This window comes from Sinohyriopsis cumingii, chromosome 1, assembly GCF_028554795.1.
Source record: "Sinohyriopsis cumingii isolate HCF-2022 chromosome 1, ASM2855479v2, whole genome shotgun sequence".
NCBI classification, from domain to species: domain Eukaryota; kingdom Metazoa; phylum Mollusca; class Bivalvia; order Unionida; family Unionidae; genus Sinohyriopsis; species Sinohyriopsis cumingii.
The window spans coordinates 154,615,626-154,637,890 of record NC_142961.1 but is presented as its reverse complement, the minus strand read 5'-3'; the positions used below and the strand labels follow the sequence as shown (position 1 = coordinate 154,637,890).

Genomic DNA, 22,265 nt, shown 5'->3' with positions numbered 1-22,265 from the left:
TTAATAGTAAAAATGAGTGTCCAGGACTGCAAATGATGTTTCAGATGAATTCTATATTTAAAGAATAACAAGGCAAACTAATAATAATTGGTCATGACTGCTGAAGTATCGTTTTGCATCGATACACCATCTCTTTTATCAATATGTGTATCGTTACAGCAAAAGTATCGATGAATCATTTCAAAAGTTATCTCAAAAAGATTCCCCCACTTATCTTTGAAGTATTGTATAAAAAGCACAAGATTAATGATAACGCTGCACTGAAGTGAAAAAAGCTCTTTATTAAAGCTGTTCTTATTAACCTCAGAGGGTTGAACTATTAACAAAGAAACCAATATTTCAAAGTCTATTCACAAGTACAAGTATGCACAAGTTTTAAAGCAAAATAAATAAAATAGTAATATTTACAACTGCTACAAAAATACTATAATCTGAAAATATATCTAATTAGTCTAATACTGGTGCTGAATAAACTTAGTTATAATCTGTAAATTGACTAGCATTATTCAAGCACGAAAGATCAAAATAAAATGCTTTTAAAATGTTGATATGGTAGAGATCATGGACTGTTCTGGCACATGAAACTGTGTTTTAAAAATTGGCAAGAAAACCAAATAACTTGAAATTTTGTCATACATGTACAATCAAGAAAAGGATGCTAAAGTGACCGATCTCTGAAATGTAATAAAGATTGTATTTATTTAATAATGTCTAGTATTTAATAATGGCTTTAGCTATAAAGTGAAAAAGGGTGAGTTACTGAAACTAGAAATTGGATCACAAATTAGTTGTCACAATTAACTTATACTGTTGAAAAAGAAACTAACATTTAATTCAAGGAAAATGAACCCAGCCCTAAATGTTTGTATGACAAGAATGGAATATATGCCATAATTTTATTTCAATCCACTTAACATTTTTAAAGATATGTCAGATTCATTTCAAACATTTGTGTTGAAGGTCTAGTCTACAAAGTAACCATAAGAGATATATATGTGGCTTCACTACATCTGTTTTGGTCTAGTGCTGATACACTGGTGTACTAATGCACTGATTTGAATAAATTTAGTTAAGGACTGGTGAAATAATAAGTCACACAATGCTATAATGTACAGTAAAAATAATCAAAATTAGTTCTGATACACGTGAGTTTATAATAGGTTATCAAACGTGTACAGTCTACACTGAAAATGCACCACCTATTATTACAAGGAAATAAACTACTTTAACTGATTTGTTATGTAAACTTTAAAAAAGTCAAAATACTCAAAAACACTACAAAGATATTTACTCATTAATATGAAATTAGACCACTGTGAATGATAATTTTTCATGGAGTACCAATATTTATGGATTTTATATTCACTTAAAAATTAAGTTTTTTTTTTAGTTGGAGGTGGTGGTAAAACTTACTTTGATTATGTAATGCTGTATTTACCAATCACTACTGTTTAGCTTTACCCTTTTCCAACATGAAAAAACCTTGTCCATGCAAGATGTACCAATCTACAAAAATTTTCAGGGTGTGTACATCACAAACCCAGTCTGACTCCATATCAAAGGCCCATGCACAGTAGCGCTTTAGAACCTTGACTAATGAAGGACATCAGAGCAGTCTGGGTGGAGGGCATCCTATAATGACAGGTAAGTATTACATAATTCAAGTAAGTTTTACACACCCTCCTCAAAAAAATACATTTGAATATCAGTAATATCTTACTTGTCACTACCATTTAGCTGAATTTGTCAGTAAGGATGAAGGCTGGTGGTCTCCAAAGGAATATCAGCTAAGTCATTTATAGTAAAGACTCCTTACCCTTCCTTCTCTGTTGTCATGATGCCCAAAAAGACATAAATGAACAGTGGAACCCCGCTATAACGCGCCCCGCCATAACGCGAATTCGGATATAACGCGGTCGTAGCATGGCTCCCGAAATTTCGTATATTCATTCACTCATGGAGAAAAAAAATTTGAAGAAAAGTATAAAAAAAACAAAACAAGAAATTAACTTCATTTTGGGCATGAGATTAGTTGTGACTTTTAAAATAATATGATCGTGGCATGGTTCCTGAAATTTGAAATTCATTTACGTGTATTTGTATCGGACCGTGAAAATATTTGTTTAACGTACGAGAAATAGTGTGTAAAACGTTTATTATAATTTGGTGGAAAAATTCGCATATGACTTTTAATAATAAACGATCGGAACTTAACAATTTATCCAGGTTCTTTAAGTGATTTTGGAGAAGTGATCGTGTATGAATTCTAAAATAATACGATATATATAACGTACGAGAAATAGTGTGTACAACACTTGGCTTCTGAAATTTATCAATTTGAACAGGTTGTGGTGAAGCTCCGTATTCTACTCTAGAAGAGAAAACTGGTTTCATTAGGTTTTTGAATTGTTAAGCCGAAGTAAACATTATCGGAAGTGTTACTTATTACGGATCCATGAGTAAAGCCAGTAAATCGTCTTTGTGATTGTCTTCCATGAATTCTGTATACAGTCGTTGCTCAAACAATAGCCGACATGGGCTTCTTATTTAACTGCAATCACAGCCAAGCAGCAGACAAAGCTGTGGTTGATACAAGAGTCGCACAATTTAATAAACATCAAAGGACGAAAGCTGCCAACATGTATGCTGTGCTTGGCGGTGTGATCAAACAACAAACAGTTGAAAGTAAATAATATCCACTTTATTATCTGTAAATTAAAAGGGTATGAAATTGTACATCCGTTCAGCTTAATTTTGTTTTATATAAAAAGTGATTCGTAACCATTGCAGGCCTTCATTACTCCCCCCACAAAAAGTGTCTGAAGCAGTAGTACATTTAGAAGCAAGTTTAAGGTGGCTGGAAACACAAGATGTTGACAGCGTCAAAGTCCTTCAATTAAGAAACATTCTTGAGTTTGCTAGAACCCAACAGTTCGCGGCAAAGAAGCAAACGTCATTGGATATATTTTTCAAGAAATGATGAAATTTAAATTTGGAACCACACTGACTTTGCACTTTGCGCAACGATTAATTTAGCAGTTTTCACATGTTTCTTTTGATGTTCACAAAATCTGAAATAAAAGTTATTTGCACGCTGAAATCATGCGTTGATTGTTAATTATTTTTGCAGTTGTCGCATATGATAAAATTTTAGTGGTATGAAATTTGTACAGACACCGTATGTAGACCCGGGAATAGCTGCATGCAATGACCGTACAATATCAGACGGCAAGTAAATGGTTTCAATATTTTGTTCATCCTATATTTTACACGACGAATTCAGACTATTACAAAATTATTGAATATTTTAAATCTGTACGATTTTCAATGAAATTACTTCCATTATGGATGAACTGCATGCCACGACGGCACGGTAGCATACGGTGTTGATACACTTTTCATGATATAGCGATAGTCTGGTATTATCGGTCAATCTGTATTATCGTTCAAACAAACAAAAATTAGTAAATGTTTTTAATGCACAGTAATAACTTATAAATATATCAGCCATCGATTATTTTGAATATATCTTAATTAATGCATTCCAGTTAATATTCATCTGATGATAAGCCGACTTTTGATCATTGTACATGTATACACGTATATCTTCTCGGAAAAAAAGTTAAATATTGTAAAACCCCGCATTAACGCGACCCCGCTTTTAACGCGATCCGATTTTATGGACCCCGATCATCGCGTTATAGCGGGGTTCCACTGTACTAATTGGGCAATCGAGTATCATCCCCAGTATAGATATGACCATGACTTGGGATCTCTATTCAAGATGGCAGTACTAAGAGAAGTTGGTTTCCTCACAAAATTATACATTTCAAAGTACATACTAGTGTAAAACAAAATGATGAAATAGTACACAGACTAGTGTAAAACAAAATGATGATGTAATGTACTATTAAATGCATGGAATGCTGTTTAATTTGACAGCATAAAAACATGTGCATAGCTTTCTGAAAAACATTATAACATCAATTAAGTCCTTTTTGAACTGAAATTAACAATATCAAGTCCATTACTATGATTATGCAATTAAAAAACTGTACATTTTACTCTTTAATAATCAATTATTTATAAAATATCAAAATCATAACAATGTAGGAAATAACTAGGACTGGAAAGCATCTGTACTGAATAACCAAACCTTGCATACAGTAACTTGCAACTAAGTCTGGCTATAATTAGTGAATTTCAAACTTTTGATTTTTCCTTCTTATGTTATCCCCTGTGATTTGTGAAGAAAAAGGGGATTATGTTATCATGCACATACAGACATGTGCACAAGTTATGTTGTACAAGACCTCCTACGGCAATCAAGATGGAGACTTAAGGCTGTGAGATATGATTGTGGGTGGTCTGATAAATGACACAATAGTTTGAAAATTTTAAATTGCCCCTAGGGTGGGCTAGAAGTGGTGTGAGGAATGTTTTACAAATTTTTTTAACAAAACTCCCAACTCACAAAACTACCTTGTCTCAGAACTGGCGTACCATTATCAACCCGAGTGTCAACATATGTCAAACAGTTTCTGGATGGGTCCACTTGTTTATGCCCCTAGTGCATACAGTTATAGCCCCTGGGTCACAATTTAAAATATATTAAGACCCCAAATCCAGTGAAACAGCAAATTCAAATATGCAACAGTTTTGACCCAGGGGTCTATTCTTATGCCCCTTGGTTGAAACAAAGGTTATTTAGATTCCTGCCCTATAACTGTATTTACACTAACTGAGCATGACATGACAAATTTATACATTCAACCAATACTGACTTTGGGGTTCATCCCTACCCTTCATGAACTTATCCCATGGACTTGGAAGATTAAAGACTCCACCCTATACCCATAAAGTCTCCACCCTATACCCATAAAGACTCCACCCTATAACTATAAAGTCTCCACCCTATAACCATAAAGACTCCACCCTATAACCATAAAGTCTCCACCATTATAACCATAAAGTCTCCACCATTATAACTATAAAGTCTCCACCCTATAATCATAAAGTCTCCACCCTATAACCATAAAGTCTCCACCCTATAACCATAAAGACTCCACCCTATAACCATAAAGTCTCCACCCTATAACCATAAAGACTCCACCCTATAACTATAAAGTCTCCACCCTATAACCATAAAGACTCCACCCTATAACCATAAAGTCTCCACCCTATAACCATAAATACACTTGACGATCATTAAAAGACACTGGCCCTGGGTTCGTCCTGACTGCCAGATTCTGGGTTATAACTTGATAACTACTGAGATGACTACATTTTCAGCATTAGAAAAAAAAAACAAAAACAAATTGTGATTAAAACTGACTCCTGTGCCTTTTCTTACTCCAATGGGACTAGAACCTCAGGTCAAGAAGTCTGCTTGTGGAGAGGGGTACAAAGTGGGGGGAGGGGTACAAAGTGGAACATTTGGAATGTGTCATACAAATATTATCTTAGAATTGCAAATTATTACTGACATCAAACTTCACAAAAATATTTGTACACAGCTATACTTCATAAATACACCCTTAACTTCTATTTTAAGAAAGGTAGTTATAAATAATCTAAGAGCATTGCAATTGTTTCTTTGATGCATCTACATCATTGTCTGCCAATGTTCTCTCAATCTAATATTTGTTGTTTGATTACTGAAATATCACACTTGATACAAACTTATAATTTCATTTACATTTTAATCCATAACAAAGTAGAGTATTTTACTGAATATTATTATGTAGTGGCAAATTTTTATACCTAGGGAAAAGTGCACTATTTGGAATATTTCAACAAAATCAAATCTCATATTTATGAGTGTGTAATACTAATGACAAAGTGTAATTAATGAAAGCAAATAGATTAGTAGAATATTTTGTGTGTATTTCCTGAAATATGCAGTCTGCAAGTGAAATTTCTGTCATAAAATAACCCAACCTAATTCTCACTCTATGTCATTTTTTGCTAGACATTCTCTATGATGCTGACCAAAATAATGAAAATGGGTCAAGCTCTTGTTCATGTCAGGAAATTGTTTCCATTACATTGTCCTGTTAGTTCACATCGTGATATTACTATATCAAGACAAAGTGAATCAAATTACTCTTAAAAGAACATCAACAAAAACATCAAAGGACACACAAACTTTCATGACTGATTCAGCACAAAATTACTTGCTGTCTTTCTCACCTATAGGTTTCACGATACTGTACTTGTGCAAACTGGAAAAACAAATTAAAAAACAAGTCCAGGGGATGCAGTATTTTTGTCAGAAACAGTTTTACTTACAGATGAAAAAGTTCTTACATCACCATGTGTACTATTTATAAACAATGTAAGTTTTCTGTTTGGTAAATAAGTAGTTTCATGATGCTAGTACAGTTCCCCAACAAGAACTGAAACAAATATTTAAAAAAAACGAATCCATACCAGACTGTTGCTCACAAGCAAACATGTCAAAACAAATCCATACCAGACTGTTGCTCACAAGCAAACATGTAAGAACAAATCCATACCAGACTGTTGCTCACAAGCAAACATGTAAAAAACAAATCCATACCAGACTATTGCTCACAAGCAAACATGTAAGAACAAATCCATACCAGACTGTTGCTCACAAGCAAACATGTAAGAACAAATCCATACCAGACTGTTGCTCACAAGCAAACATGTAAGAACAAATCCATACCAGACTGTTGCTCACAAGCAAACATGTCAAAAACAAATCCATACCAGACTGTTGCTCACAAGCAAACATGTAAGAACAAATAAGTACCATACTGTTGTTCAAATTTTGTGGTCCCAGCAATATAGTGTCAATGATAACTCTACAGCAACATTTTAGTTTTGTAAATGTAGAAAAATCTTTGTGTGAGCATATGACAGACATGCAATGTTATAGCATACACATTTGGAAAAAAAATACAGTTATACTGACAAGACCAGACTGAAACAGTTGTACTGATAAGAGGAGACATACTACGTTAGTACTGGTGAAACCAGACTGTACATAAAATGCAGCTGTACAGACAATACACATAACACAGCAGTACTGATGAGACTTGACTGTACAGACAATACAAATAATACAGTTGTAATGAGACCAGACTGTACACACAATACATAAAATACAGTTGTATTTATGAGACCAAACTGTACAGACAATACATATAATACAGTTGTAACGATGAGACCTGACTGTACAGACAATATAGTTGTATAATGCATATTGTATGAACAACTATACAAATTACATTTCAGGGAATGACATGCCATAAGAAAGCAACAAATGTAAATAAAATGAATGTGTAGTAAAAATAAAAAGATCATGAGTAGAAAACATTTTATAATCTTAACTTTTCTTGTGGTAAAGTTAAATTACAGACTAATATCAGATGTAAGTCAGCAGTACATGAGGACATGTTACGGTTATCATTTCACCAATCTTGTAGGATTCTTGCTGCACTATCTACAACTTTACAAATTAATATAATTTTCTTCAGGTAAAGTGGGAAGAATTTTTGAAGCTTTAAATCTTTAAACACTTGTTAAAATTGAAGTAAATAAAATGGATAATCCTTTCTCTTATTATAAATATTTGGCTGAATATTATTTATAAGAATGGAGATTTCCCCTTCTACGACGGTCGCATTTCAGCAATACAGTCTCAGAAAGAAGTTATTAAAGGCAAGGCATGCATGGGTACACGATAAAGCAAGAAATTAGTAGGAATAGTCGAACTAATGGACAACTGCACATATCAAGGTTAGTGAAAAAGAGGAAAACTTAAATCCCCTAGAAGTGTTACCTTTTGACAGTTAAACTGCTGTTAACTATCTTACTGAATTTCTTATTTATATATGTATATATTAAATAGAGTTGAAGTTGAACAAAAGTGAAGTGTTGGAAAAAAATTAATTTCTGACCTCTCAACTGAGATTCTTAATATCAACTGTTGTAATCGAGTTATATGTGATAGCATAATAGAAGACCTCCCAACACAAAGTATTTACAAAATTTACAATAAACTTGTATTTAAAAAAATGTCATATTGATAACAAGAAAGGGTAAAGCAAGCATAAGCCAATTATAACATCCAACTAAAATCAATAATTTGTAAGAATAATAAGGGTCAAAATACAAATATGTTCAATGGAATGTTTGTTCCTTGGAATGAGTACATCACTTTTTGAAACTTCATATAAGACTAAGCAAATTCAATGAATTGACAAAAACAGCTTTTTATTGGGCCCATTAATATCAGGATACTCATAAAATATGGTTGAAATCCAACAGTAATTAAGGGAGCAGAAAATGAAAGTAGGAGGGTCTGAAAATCAAGGGACATAATTCAGCCAAACAGTGAAGAATATTGACAATCAAACTCTGCTAAGCTCTCATGAAAGATCAAGCTGCATATCAAGTTTGGTTGAAATCCAATTACAACTAAAGGAGTTACTGTGCAGAAACAAAACTGGGAGGGTCTGACAATCAAGGGCTACAACTCCACTCATTTAAGATACAGAATATTAACAATAAAAATCAGATAAAGTCTAATCAACATCAAGCAGCATACCAAATATAGCCGAAATCCAATAATAATCACAGAATTTATTACGGGAAAGAGGATGAGTCTGACAATCAACTCTGCTAAACAAAAATACTAAATGTCAGTAATCAAACTCAACCTAAATCTCATTAATATCAAGCTGTATAACAACAAATCAGTTATTGTGCTAGTCAACAATGCTGAGATCTTACAATCAAAATCACCATGGAAACCTCAATATCTATCTGCAAACCGATTTGGTTCCAACATTACAAATATGACAAGTTACTGATCACAATCTAAATGGTTGTGTCCAACAATCAGGAGATGTAACTCAGCTACATGCTGATATAAGATACTGATAATCCAACTCTGTCAAGGTCTCATTAATATCAAGCAACTTGTCAATTTGTTTCGAAATGTGAGGTGGAAGCATGTAATAATGGAAAGAAGGATGAACAGACAAGTGAATTTAATGTTTCACATTCTCTATGGTATACGGAGTATAAAAAATTTATATCAGTTATTTATATTTAGTTCTTTACTTCCTCCTTGTTGGAGTCATTTAGACAGAACTTGAGAAACTCAATGCAGGCCTGCATGTAGGCTTCACGATGCACCATAAGGTGGCTGACATGAGCTGTATCATTCCACCTAACGCTGTCAACGTGTACCCCCAAGCTCCGGCGATGCTCTATCATTTTATCAATATCCTGGTATGGAATAATCTTATCTGCTTCAGAATATAGGTACAACTGTGGCCAGTGATAGCTATCATGTAACATGTTCTCATATACATAGTGTGGACTGTACTCGAGGGACTTGGGATTGTACAGTTTTATAAACATACACTTCAAACCTGTCCAAAACAAGTACATGTAAATACCAATTACCATGAGGATTCTCATCATGAAATTACTGGGTGTGGAAACTACAAAGGCTCTAGCTGCCTGATGCAGTCGCCGTTGTCCAGGGGCGCTGTCGATTATAACACCCTTCACCTGAAGCTTGAAGAGTTTCTTCTCTTTATCTTCATGAAGAACTTTTAAAATATTTGTGTAGACGTAACTTCCATTATTGCTGAAGATGTGGAAAAAGATGGGGTTGTCCTCTAGGCTGTAGTCTTGAAGGAGATCCAACAGTTTACTGGCCACGGTTGGAAGCAGTTCTGTCTTGAAGAAGGCGATTTCCTTGGGAGCTATGTAACGTATGGTGATGCAGCTGAAATAGACATGTAAATATTACAAAATGTACATATTATCACTTCTACAGCAAAATGTGCTCAGAATGCTAGGAAATGCTTGAGAACACTGAAAATTTTGTCTCATAACACAAGCATTCTCTGCATACATGACCATAATGAAAATCTTTCATAAAGTCCTTATTATTTAATTTCATTTAAAACAAAGTATACAAGCTAAAAGCTTTTAAGTCAAGGTCAAAGAAGAGTCAATAGTCAAACTTCTATGCAGCAGCAATATTGTCTATTTTCATAGATTAACAAACAAACTTGCACAAACATTTCAGTTAAACCATAGACTTTTAAAATGGTTGGCAAAATTTCAATAGTCTAGGTCATCAAGATCAACTGGTCAATACTGTATGTATTCAACAGTCTAGGTCAACAAGATCAACTGGTCCATACTGTATGTATTCAACAGTCTAGGTCATCAAGATCAACTGGTCCATACTGTATGTACTCAACAGTCTAGGTCAACAAGATCAACTGGTCCATACTGTATGTACTCAACAGTCTAGGTCAACAAGATCAACTGGTCCATACTGTATGTACTCAACAGTCTAGGTCATCAAGATCAACTGGTCCATATTGTATGTATTCAACAGTCTAGGTCATCAAGATCAACTGGTCCATACTGTATGTATTCAACAGTCTAGGTCATCAAGATCAACTGGTCCATACTGTATGTACTCAACAGTCTAGGTCATCAAGATCAACTGGTCCATACTGTATGTACTCAACAGTCTAGGTCATCAAGATCAACTGGTCCATACTGTATGTATTCAACAGTCTAGGTCAACAAGATCAACTGGTCCATACTGTACGTATTCAACAGTCTCGGTCAACAAGATCAACTGGTCCATACTGTATGTACTCAACAGTCTAGGTCAACAAGATCAACTGGTCCATACTGTATGTACTCAACAGTCTAGGTCATCAAGAACAACTGGTCCATACTGTATGTACTCAACAGTCTAGGTCATCAAGATCAACTGGTCCATACTGTATGTATTCAACAGTCTAGGTCAACAAGATCAACTGGTCCATACTGTATGTATTCAACAGTCTAGGTCAACAAGATCAACTGGTCCATACTGTATGTATTCAACAGTCTAGGTCAACAAGATCAACTGGTCCATACTGTATGTACTCAATAGTCTAGGTCAACAAGATCAACTGGTCCATACTGTATGTTCTCAACAGTCTAGGTCAGCAAGATCAACTGGTCCATACTGTATGTACTCAACAGACTAGGTCATCAAGATCAACTGGTCCATACTGTATGTACTCGATAGTCTAGGTCATCAAGATCAACTGGTCCATACTGTATGTACTCAACAGTCTAGGTCATCAAGATCAACTGGTCCATACTGTATGTACTCAACAGTCTAGGTCATCAAGATCAACTGGTCCATACTGTATATACTCAATAGTCAAGGTCATCAAGATCAACTGGTCCATACTGTATGTACTCTTGTACAAATCAGATCCAGATCCGCCAATGCATAATGGAGCAGATCTGAGTTTGTGCAGCTTGCTAGTAGTAATAACATTCTTCTTACTCAGTGGATCAATAGTATTTACTCTCATTGGCCTCTGAAGCGTGTCTTGATGTATACAGTTTATCTCTGTACTTTTAATGTTCTTATTATGTGCTGCTTAATATGTTTAACTAGTGTTTAATTACACTAGTGTACATGTGAATAAGGGACAACTTTATTATTATTCATCAAACTTTAACATCTACCATCTTGAACAACACAACAGCATAGCAATTAAACAAGGCCACTAAAAAAAATAAAAGTACTTACTCAAGTGTTTTTGCCAAAATAATTCTTAGTCTGTCTTTCCATTTTATCTCAAATCCACCAAAGGATGGATGATTGTTAATCAGGTACTCAAAAGCCAACATTAAAGCATTTGATTCCTTTATTATTTATACTGTCTCAAAAAAATCCAGCAAATGGCCTAAACTGTCCAGATCACAGCAAGTGGCTGAGTGGTCTAAAGCACTCTCCATTACGGATCACTGCCATCTCACCTCTGTCTGCACCGGTTCGAGTCTCAGATTCAGCTAGTGTGGGTATGTGAGAAAGCTTGCCAGTAGCTTCTCGTGGGTCGGTGGTTCTATTCGGGTCTTCCCGGGTTCTTCCTCCACCAATAATACTGGCCGCCATGTATAGCCTATCGTGTGCTGAAAAATGGCGTTAAATCCCACAACAACAACAACAACCAGATCACAGCAAACAAGTAATCAATTAATAGCTTGTCATGTATGTGGCCACACATCATAGCACCAGCTGCAATGCTTACCGTTACCCACTAGACAGGTTCTGGCTGGTTTTTGTACTGCACATAAATATCCAAAATGGTATTTTAGAATCACCCGAATGCTAAAACCATGTGAGCACCAGTCTGAGCAACCTAGGCAATCTGTTCCCCATTCACAGATCACATGCTTCGCTTTGTATTGTACTCTAAATAGTCTGAGTAACCTAGGCAATCTGTTCCCCATTCACAGATCACATGCTTTGCTTTTTACTCTAAATAGATTTCAACAAAAATATGATAAGTAGACAATCTTCATAAGCGTGAGGGGCATGCATGGGGATAAATAGCATGGGGATAAATATTAAAAATTACAAACCTTTCAACATTTTGAAAATAAATTTCTGCATTTGATCAGTGCGATTGAAATTTTCTCAGTTAAATTTGATACAGTAGGGCCAGATCTAAAAAAAGCAGAGGTGTCCAGGACTTCAGACTATTGGATTTGTTTAAGCACTGTAGACATCTGGCATCTTAAGACTGGTACATATTTAAAGAATGGACCAAAATCATAGCTCTAATTCAATTAGTCAAAGTTATTTTAGGTGACTTCATCTCCTAATTTTATGAATATATTGCCATTTCATTTTCACCTTTAATTTTTTTATATTAAAACTGTATTGAGAGAAAAGTGTGTGTGTGTGTGTCTTGGATTTTTGACACAGGTGTAACAATATTTCAGTCATATCACTATGATGTCTGCAGTGTGGCAGTTTATAGTGATGGCTAACACAAGGGCATCATGCCAAGGACATACAGCATGTTATCCCACCCAGTCAAATTATCCTGACACCAGACTGACCAGTCCTAACACTAACCTCTTAATGCTGAGTGGCAAGTGATACAGCTGCTAGTACCATTATTATAAGTCTTTGGTATGACTCGGCCAGGGTTTGAACCCTTGACCTCCCGCAATAGTGGTGGCTGCTCTAACCACTAGGTCACTGAAACGGTTTTACTGAGGGAAGAAATTAGAAAATCACTATAGCTGACTTCACTTCTGAGTTATAAATCATGACTTATTGCAAATTTTTACCAATCAGGGTTGTATCCAGATGGATCAAGTTTTTAAAGAAAATTAATATACTATCATAAAGGGCATTTATTAGAGACAGAAGAAAAAGGGACAAATAAAGTTTTGCTAAGAAAAATAATAGGAATGGTGATCAATTTGCTCATATAAATACACCCCTGCTTTTCCTGCATCCCACCCACATTCCCATGATGGTGATGAGTCTAGTCAAAGAAGTACAATAACTCTAACGAAATTAGTAAGGACAATGATTAATCAGCATCTTCTGACAATGACATTTGATATGTACCATGTTTTACAGCAATGAACTAAAAAACTGGGGGCAGTTCCATCATATATTCTGTTTTATATTTATAAAGCTGCAAGTCCAAATGGCCAATAACGCCACCTAAAATCAAGAAAACATTGCATCTTCTTGTGTTGACCATACAGTATACAGTGTTTCCACAGATCTTCATTAAAAACAACAACAATAAAAAACAATCAGAACAAGATGCATATACAAGATTCTGTCATATATTGCATTCAGATCTATGCAAGATAAGCTAGTCAATAACTCTTACAAAAATTATGCAAGATACAATGGCCAATAACAAAAATTAAGGAAGTTGTTGTTTTTGTTGTTGTTGTAGGGTTTAACGCCATTTTAGAGCACAAGATAAGCTATACATGGCAGCAAGTATAAATGGTGAAGGAAGAACCCGGAGAGAACCATGAGAAGCTGCTTTCAAGCTTTCTCACATACTCACACTGGCCGAACCCGAGACTGAAACCCAAGCATACAGAGGTGAGATGGCAGTAAACCATAACGGTAATTTTTTAGACCACACAGTCACTCGGGGCCCCCAAAATTAAGGGAGGAAAATGATTCATTGATATATGCAGCTTGAATTTGATGATAAAAATGCCAAAAACTAAAATAGAAAATAGTGGGTTCAGAATAATTTGTACATCTTAAGATAAAGAACATAACATTTATCAAGTTTAAGGCAATATAGAACTCTATAAGACTAGTTGCATTCACAAAATTCTACCATACACAACATCCACCTCCAAGTAAAAAAGGGCAATAGCTCAAGTAAATTACATAAGCACTGTTGTCAAATTATGGCTGCAGCATATGCCACAGCAATCCACCAAAATCTGCAAGACTTGAGTCCAAAAGATTCTGAAATACATATAAATACACTATAGTCCATCATGCTGGGGGGCAATTTAGGCTAAACAGTTGCACTAAAAAGCAAGAAAAACTTGCAGAAAAAGAAATGTATTCACCAGCCCTCCCATTTTGGGGCCACTGAATGGTCTGGCATTGTGTGTTAACTCTTTTGTCTTTTTTTTTCTGTTAAGAGAGCAGCGTAAAACTGTTGAAGCATATTCATGCTTTTTGACTAACTTTTTAATGATTCTTTATGTCTTAAATTACATATCAATCTACAAATTTTCTGCAAATAGATTCACCCATGAGACATTAATTTATTAAAATTTCATGCATTTGCAGCCCAACTACAAAGTGAATATTTACTACAATGAAGTTTAAAGATTGATAGGAAGTAATGGTAAACAAGTTTATTTTATATTTCTTCCTGCCAAAGTACAAAGGGAGGATTTGTACTTGAATACCTGTAACCCATTTTCGATAGTAACCTATTTACAATGTCAGTGTCTTTTGCAAAATAATTTTGCCAAGTCAAAGCAATGAAAAAGGTTAATATTTTCATAAAGTTCAATGAGTATTTTTAATATTTTAAAATTATTTGGCTCAAAGGTTTAGTAAAATGCTAATTTATTTTAATCCAGTGTGGACCATAGCAACTAGCTGCAAGACCAAAATGGGTAATAACTCCAACAAAACTTACAGAAGCAATGTGATTTGTTCATATGCACATTTTCTAATGGCGACCAGCTGAAAGTCAAAATGGGGCACACATTCTTAAAAAACTGTGGGAGTGTTGTGGTTTTCCTATATGTGCAAATAAAAATAATACAGATATTCCCATAATAAAGCCTTATTTTTTCAACAGATATATGGTCATTTTGAATCCACCCCATTTACATGTCACGTAAGGAGAAAGAAATCAAGATGTGAATGTTCCCATATAAGTGAACAATGTAGCCTCAGATCTGCCAGTACATAATGTTCCAATATATCAGCTATACCATCACACAATATTCCGCAAGATCATATCTGCCAACAGATAATATTCCCACAGATCAGGTCTGTCATCTGTTATGTATATTTAATTGTGTGCCTTTTTCCCATTCTTTTAAGTTGTACACTAGATAATGTGAATGTTTACACTGCTAACTATTGTCCATGATTGTATATTGTAAATATAATGTTTACTTAGCATTTGAGTTGGGAACATTCTAGGCCCAGGCTTGTTTACAATTAGACTGGAATTTTCAATTGAAGTGATTCACATCAAGGTCAAGTAAAAATTGGTATAAATAAGGATTTGATAAACAATAATTCATTCCAGGTGCAGTTAAGTCTGTGGGAGTCAATTCTGATCAGAATTCTGAGAGTTTAAAAAAAAAATATTTGAGAAGAATTATTTAAAACATGCATTGGAACTACTAAAGTGATCATTATCTTTTATATTAATACCTTAATTTGGATTCTGTGAATTCATTCAAAAACATTCTGGACTGCATCATTGTGTTAAGTCATTACATCAAAAGTATTGGAATTCATCTGAAACATTATAAATTTTTGCACTTGTGACATGTAGGCTTATTTGGGATTCAGTTCACAATACTGTAAGTGTTTCCTGAATTTTCACATTGTATTTGGGAGATGTTACTTAAATTGTTGGTTTTAATTCTTTCTCTTACAAAGTTTTATGACCTAGCATCAAAACATATCACATAATATTCCAACAGATAAGATCTGCCATCACATAATATTCCGCCAGATAAGTTCTGCCATCACATAATATTCCGCCAGATAAGTTCTGACTTCGTAAATTGTTCCAGCAGATAAGAACTGCCATCACATAATATTCCAACAGATAAGTTCTGCCTTCAAAATTTGTTCCGCCAGATAAGATCTGCCATCATATAATGTTCCAACATATAAGATCTGCCATCACATAATGTTCCAAGAGATAAGATCTGCAATCACATAATGTTCCAACAGATAAGATATGCCATCAGATAACATTCCAGCAGATAAGATCTTCCATCACATAATTTTCCAACAGATAAGATCTGTAATCACATAATGTTCCAACATATAAGATCTGCCATCACATAATTTTCCAACAGATAAGATCTGCAATCACATAATGTTCCAACAGATAAGATCTGCCATCACATAATACTCCAACAGATAAGATTTTCCATCACATAATATACCAACATATAAGCTCTGCCATCACATAATTTTCCAACAGATAAGATCTGCAATCACATAATATTCGAACATATAAGATCTGCCATCACATAATATTCCAACAGATATGATCTGCCATCACATAATGTTCCAAGAGATAAGATCTGCCATCACATAATACTCCAACAGATCAGATCTTCCATCACATAATATACCAACATATAAGCTCTGCAATCACATAATGTTCCAACAGATAAGATCTGCCATCACATAATGTTCCAACAGATAAGATCTTCCATCACATAATATACCAACATATAAGCTCTGCAATCACATAATGTTCCAACAGGTAAGATCTGCCATCACATAATGTTCCAACAGATAAGGTCTGCCATCACGTTTCAACAGATAAGATCTGCCATCACATAATATTCCAACAGATAAGATCTGCCATCACATAATACTCCAACAGATAAGATCTGCCATCACATAATGTTCCAACAGATAAGATCTGCCATCACATAATGTTCCAACAGATAAGATCTGCCATCACATAATGTTCCAACAGATAAGATCTGCAATCACATAATGTTCCAACAGGTAAGATCTGCCATCACATAATGTTCCATCAGATAAGATCTGCCATCACATGTTTCAACAGATAAGATCTGCCATTACATAATGTTCTGACAGATAAGATCTGCAATCACATGTTTCAACAGATAAGATTTGCCATCTCATAATGTTCCATCAGATAAGATCTGCCATCACATAATGTTCCAACACGTAAGATCTGCCATCACATAATGTTCCATCAGATAAGATCTGCAATCACATGTTTCAACAGATAAGATCTGCCATCACATAATGTTCCATCAGATAAGATCTACCATCATATAATATTCCAACAGATAAGATCTGCAATCACATAATGTTCCAACACGTAAGATCTGCCATCACATAATGTTCCATCAGATAAGATCTGCAATCACATGTTTCAACAGATAAGATCTGCCATCACATAATGTTCTGACAGATAAGATCTGCAATCACATAATGTTCCAACACATAAGATCTGCCTTCACATAATATTCCAACAGATAAGATCTGCCATCACATGTTTCAACAGATAAGATCTACCATCACATAATATTCCAACAGATAAGTTCTGCCTTCAAAAATTGTTCCACCAGACAAGATCTGCCATCACATAATGTTCCATCAGATAAGATCTGCCATCACATGTTTCAACAGATAAGATCTGCAATCACATAATGTTCCAACACATAAGATCTGCCTTCACATAATATTCCAACAGATAAGATCTGCCTTCACATAATATTCCAACAGATAATATCTGCAATCACATAATGTTCCAAGAGATAAGATCTACCATAACATAATGTTCCAACAGATAAGAACTGCCTTCACGTAATGTTCCGACAGATAAGAACTGACTTCACGTAATGTTCCAAGAGATAAGATCTGCAATCACATAATGTTCCAACAGATAAGATCTGCCATCACATAATACTCCAACAGAAAAGATCTGCCATCACAAAATATTCCAACAGATAAGATCTGCCATCATATAATATATCAACAGATAAGATCTTCCATCACATAATGTTCCAACAGATAAGATCTACCATAACATAATGTTCTGACATAAGATCTTCCATCACATAATATTCCAACAGATAAGATCTGCCATCACATAATGTTGAGACAGATAAGATCTGCCATCACATAATGTTGAGACAGATAAGATCTGCCATCACATAATGTTGAGACAGATAAGATCTGCCATCACATAATGTTCCAACAGATAAGATCTGCCATCACATAATGTTCCAACAGATAAGATCTGCCATCACATAATGTTGAGACAGATAAGATCTGCCATCACATAATGTTGAGACAGATAAGATCTGCCGTCACATATTATTCCAACAGATAAGATCTGAGATGATATAATATTCCAACAGATCAGATCTGTAATCATATATTTGAATATATAAGATCTGCCATTATATAAACTTCTAACAGATCAGGTTTAATGTGATTTGTCTGAAATCATTAATAGATGGAATAGCTTAGTCTCGTTATGTGCTGCCAGATCCAGATCTTTGCCTATTTGCAGTTGTGTACATGTTACAAAGAAAGTGTATATAGTAAGTATGTAGGTGGAAGAGTGTTACTGACACTTAAATTTCATTCTCCTTCAACAGTTGAGTTTAATTAAGGATGTTAAAGCTTATCTCCTGCCTCCCCAACTTCCTCTTCCTGATCATGTTTACACCAGTTGTCAATTTCAAAGTATTTGAAAATCCCTTTGCTTTTTATGAGTGTAAATCAAAGTGCACATAATGGACATACTGTATTGAATTGGTAAAAAAATAAATTTTGAAAAATGCAGTCAACCTTATTAATGCATCTTCTATCTGAACTATCTGACTACAACCAGAATAAGAAATCAAGAATGGGTTGATGTATTGAAGATAATCTGAAGTTACATGCTAATCCAGCAGTTTAAGGAGCCCCAAGTGGCTGAGTGGTCTAAAGCACTCACCTGTATGGATCATTGCCATCTCACCTCTGTCTGCGTGGGTTCAAGTCTCGGGTTTGGCCAATGTGGGCATGTGAGAAAGCTTGTCAGTAGCTTCTCATACGTTGGTGGTACTTTCAGGGGTTTTCCCCTGGTTCTTCCTCCACTATTTATACTGTCCACCATGTATAGCCTATCATGTGCTGAAAAATGGCGTTAAACCCTACAACAACAACCAGCAGTTTTTAAAAAATTGTGATTTACTTAAGATTTTAATGAATGTTTGTGAATGTATCACTGTTTATAAGTTTGTTTCTTTTAAAAAAGAAAATATAAATATTTCAGTTTAAAAGGCCATTGCTCATAAAATGTCATGAGTAATTGGCTGTTCTTATAGGTTAATGTGACCATGAATATCTGGCACATAAAAATATTTTCCGTTTGTCTTGTAATGTTTCTAACAATAGCAAATTCCAGAGTTTCTATTGGTAGTGATCTCTGTAGGATTCTGAAAATTCGAAGTTCAGAGACACATCTCCAAATGTTAGTGTCCAAAACAAAGGATTTAATTTTGAAACTGAGAGTCCAGGAACAGAAATTTAGGATCATGAGAGGGAAAGCTCTCACTACAAAAAGTTTTGGCAAGGATTTAAAGATTGCACATTCTGGACTAAAATCATGAGTCCCAGTCTAAAATCATAAGCACCAGTCTAAAATCATTAGTCTCAGTCTAAAATCATGAATCCCAGTCTAAAATCATAAGTCCCAGTCTATAAGCTAAAGTCGTTTCAAGAAAACTACCCAGATGTAACTCTACAACCTCTCAATATCTGCCATTACTTTTCAATGATGCAGTTCTTTAAAATCTTTAAGCTGGATACATATTTCTGAGTACATTCTACATGACATTATCATATTCACAAAAATAACAATAAAATTTCCAGAAAATAATTATATAAAAAACCTATTCAACAAGGCTTTTCAAATAAAATATCTAAACATTTTCTTTCTCTTACAATCATTATCTGCATATTTTTTGTTGCAACAATCTACAGCAATGTAAGTCTGTTACTCTGTAACCCATACAAACATATAACATTTAAAAAACTTTAAATGTTTTAAGAAATCATAACCAAAATAACCCAATTACACATTAGCCACTGTGATAAATACTCTCCATAGAAAAATAATATATAGATCATACATGCACTTACTAACTAAAGTCTAATGCTGTTTATCAGAAAGTCTTTTGCACAGAAAATCCTTGAACAAATGTGAGATAAACAAACTTTACATAAAGACAGAGTTCAAAGTAACAAAATAACAGTTTCATAAAATTTTGTTGTATAAACATGAAGTTGACTAAATGCAGACTGGATAAAGTTGACTGCATAGGTATTTCAATCTGTTGTGCTTATGGAATGGTGGAAGTTTAACTTCATAGAAAGAACACAATGGTAGTTACATGTATGAAATAAAACATGTTAACAAATGGGATTTGTTGTTTATGAGTATTTTATGTGTTAATACATATCGAGTCTCATCAGTCATATACTTTATGATTAATGTGTGAATCGCATATGAGGTATTATCACGGTGAACTTGATTTCTACTGATTGTTAAATTTCATCCGAAAATGGCCAAATAGGTCATATACACAAACACAGACACACAGAGGAGTGACACTGACTTCTTTAATCTTTATAGCTGATGAATATCAACACTGATTATGGTCAGTCTTATAGACACTTCAAGATGATATTATATCAGAGAGGCTCCCAGGATTTTATCTTAAGTGGGGATTTCCCCTCTCATCATAAAAAATAGTGGGGGGGGGGGAAACAAAAATGAGGAGAGGAGGAAACCTGCCATAAATCAGTACTTACAAAACACTTCAATATCATTCTCTCTTTCTTCCTAATCCCAGCTTTTATAATCTGATGGACTTCCGAATTTTAAAAATAACTTGCCTTCTTTACTAGTATCTGTTGAACTAAATCATCATCTAAAGATGAACAATGCAGCAAATTGGCCATTTTGGGTCTACAAGATAGCCTCTATTAGAAATACACATTTGTAAAACTTCCTTGACGCAAGGTTCAAACTTCAACACAACACTTGTTACAGGACCCAATGTGCCCATAAAATTTAGTTTAACAAGTATTCATGTCAAGCTAAAGAGCTTGTGTTATCTAAAATGTGACAATGTGTCATTCGATCTGATAATATATGTATTTTTCAATGAGATGTCCTCATAGGCAGAAAAGTTGGGACACCACCCTCCCCACCCTTGTATATATGCTGGAACACTTTGCTTTGCTTGGTGTTTCAGTAGCACTCAGAACTGAATTTAAGGTGTATATTTTGGTGTGGATATTGATATTAGCAAAATATAAAATCTTAACTTAAAATAGAAAAAAGTTTTAAAAAATATAAATTGCTTTCTAAAGCAATAACATTACTGAACTGCTATCTACGAACTATCACCTGAATAACCACAACTAGGTTTCTAACTTCACAACAAATATGACAGCATTTTACTTAAAAAATTCCATTTTTTTAAAATATGTATGTTAAGACACTGGAAGAATATGAAATTCCTTTGTATGCAACTCAGTATACTACATTCACTTTTTTCTTCAAGAAACTTTGACTCCAATGCAGGTTTCATATCAAAATGGCAAATAAATTAATAATAACACAATTCCAATGTTGTTGAAGGAAAACAAATCAAACATATAAATAAAATTCATATAATGTTGATCAAAAAAATGAAAAAATACAAACTTCTAACATTTCGATTGGCAATCGACTCTGACTCTACACCCCAACATAAATATCCAAATCTCAAAAATGGGGTGGGAACGGTCAGAGGAAACTCGGTTTAAAAAGAGATTGTTTTCAGATCAACCAAGATGACATAACTTCAATATCATACCCTCTCTTTTCGTAAATATCGCTGTATTTTGCTAGATGTTTTTCTTCGCAACCAAGCCATCCAAGAAGTAGTACAACTGGTTCTTTCTTTATCTGTCCTTCAGATTCTTCATCTTGCGACCCTTCCTCTTCATCAAGAGACGTGGGGGATGGAAAACGAATATTATAGTCTACATCTATTTCCGCCATCTTGTCTGTGAATGGGATAACCTTGAAATTTATCGTAGGAACAATCAGTACATAGGAAAAAGGCAAAAGCTACTTGAATAAATAAGCTGTCCAAAATTTTGT

The 22,265-nt window shown here is 34.4% G+C and overlaps 1 protein-coding gene across 3 annotated transcripts; it reads right to left on the bottom strand.

The window, feature by feature from the left end:
- Positions 1-261: 261 nt before the first annotated feature.
- Positions 262-22,191, bottom strand: LOC149808197 (transmembrane protein 53-like). 3 transcript variants are annotated; one of them, XM_089974586.1, is made up of 2 exons: positions 21,976-22,191; positions 262-9,772 (listed from the first exon to the last, which is right to left on the bottom strand). In XM_089974586.1, exons 1-2 carry the CDS (start codon positions 22,161-22,163, stop codon positions 9,085-9,087), a joined length of 876 nt encoding a protein of 291 aa, XP_089830712.1. In that variant the 5' UTR covers positions 22,164-22,191; the 3' UTR covers positions 262-9,084. The 3 variants fall into 3 exon arrangements, with proteins under 3 accessions (XP_089830712.1, XP_089830729.1, XP_089830721.1); XM_089974603.1 differs by lacking the exon at positions 21,976-22,191 and adding an exon at positions 15,764-16,816; XM_089974595.1 differs by lacking the exon at positions 21,976-22,191 and adding an exon at positions 14,240-14,346.
- Positions 22,192-22,265: the final 74 nt, after the last annotated feature.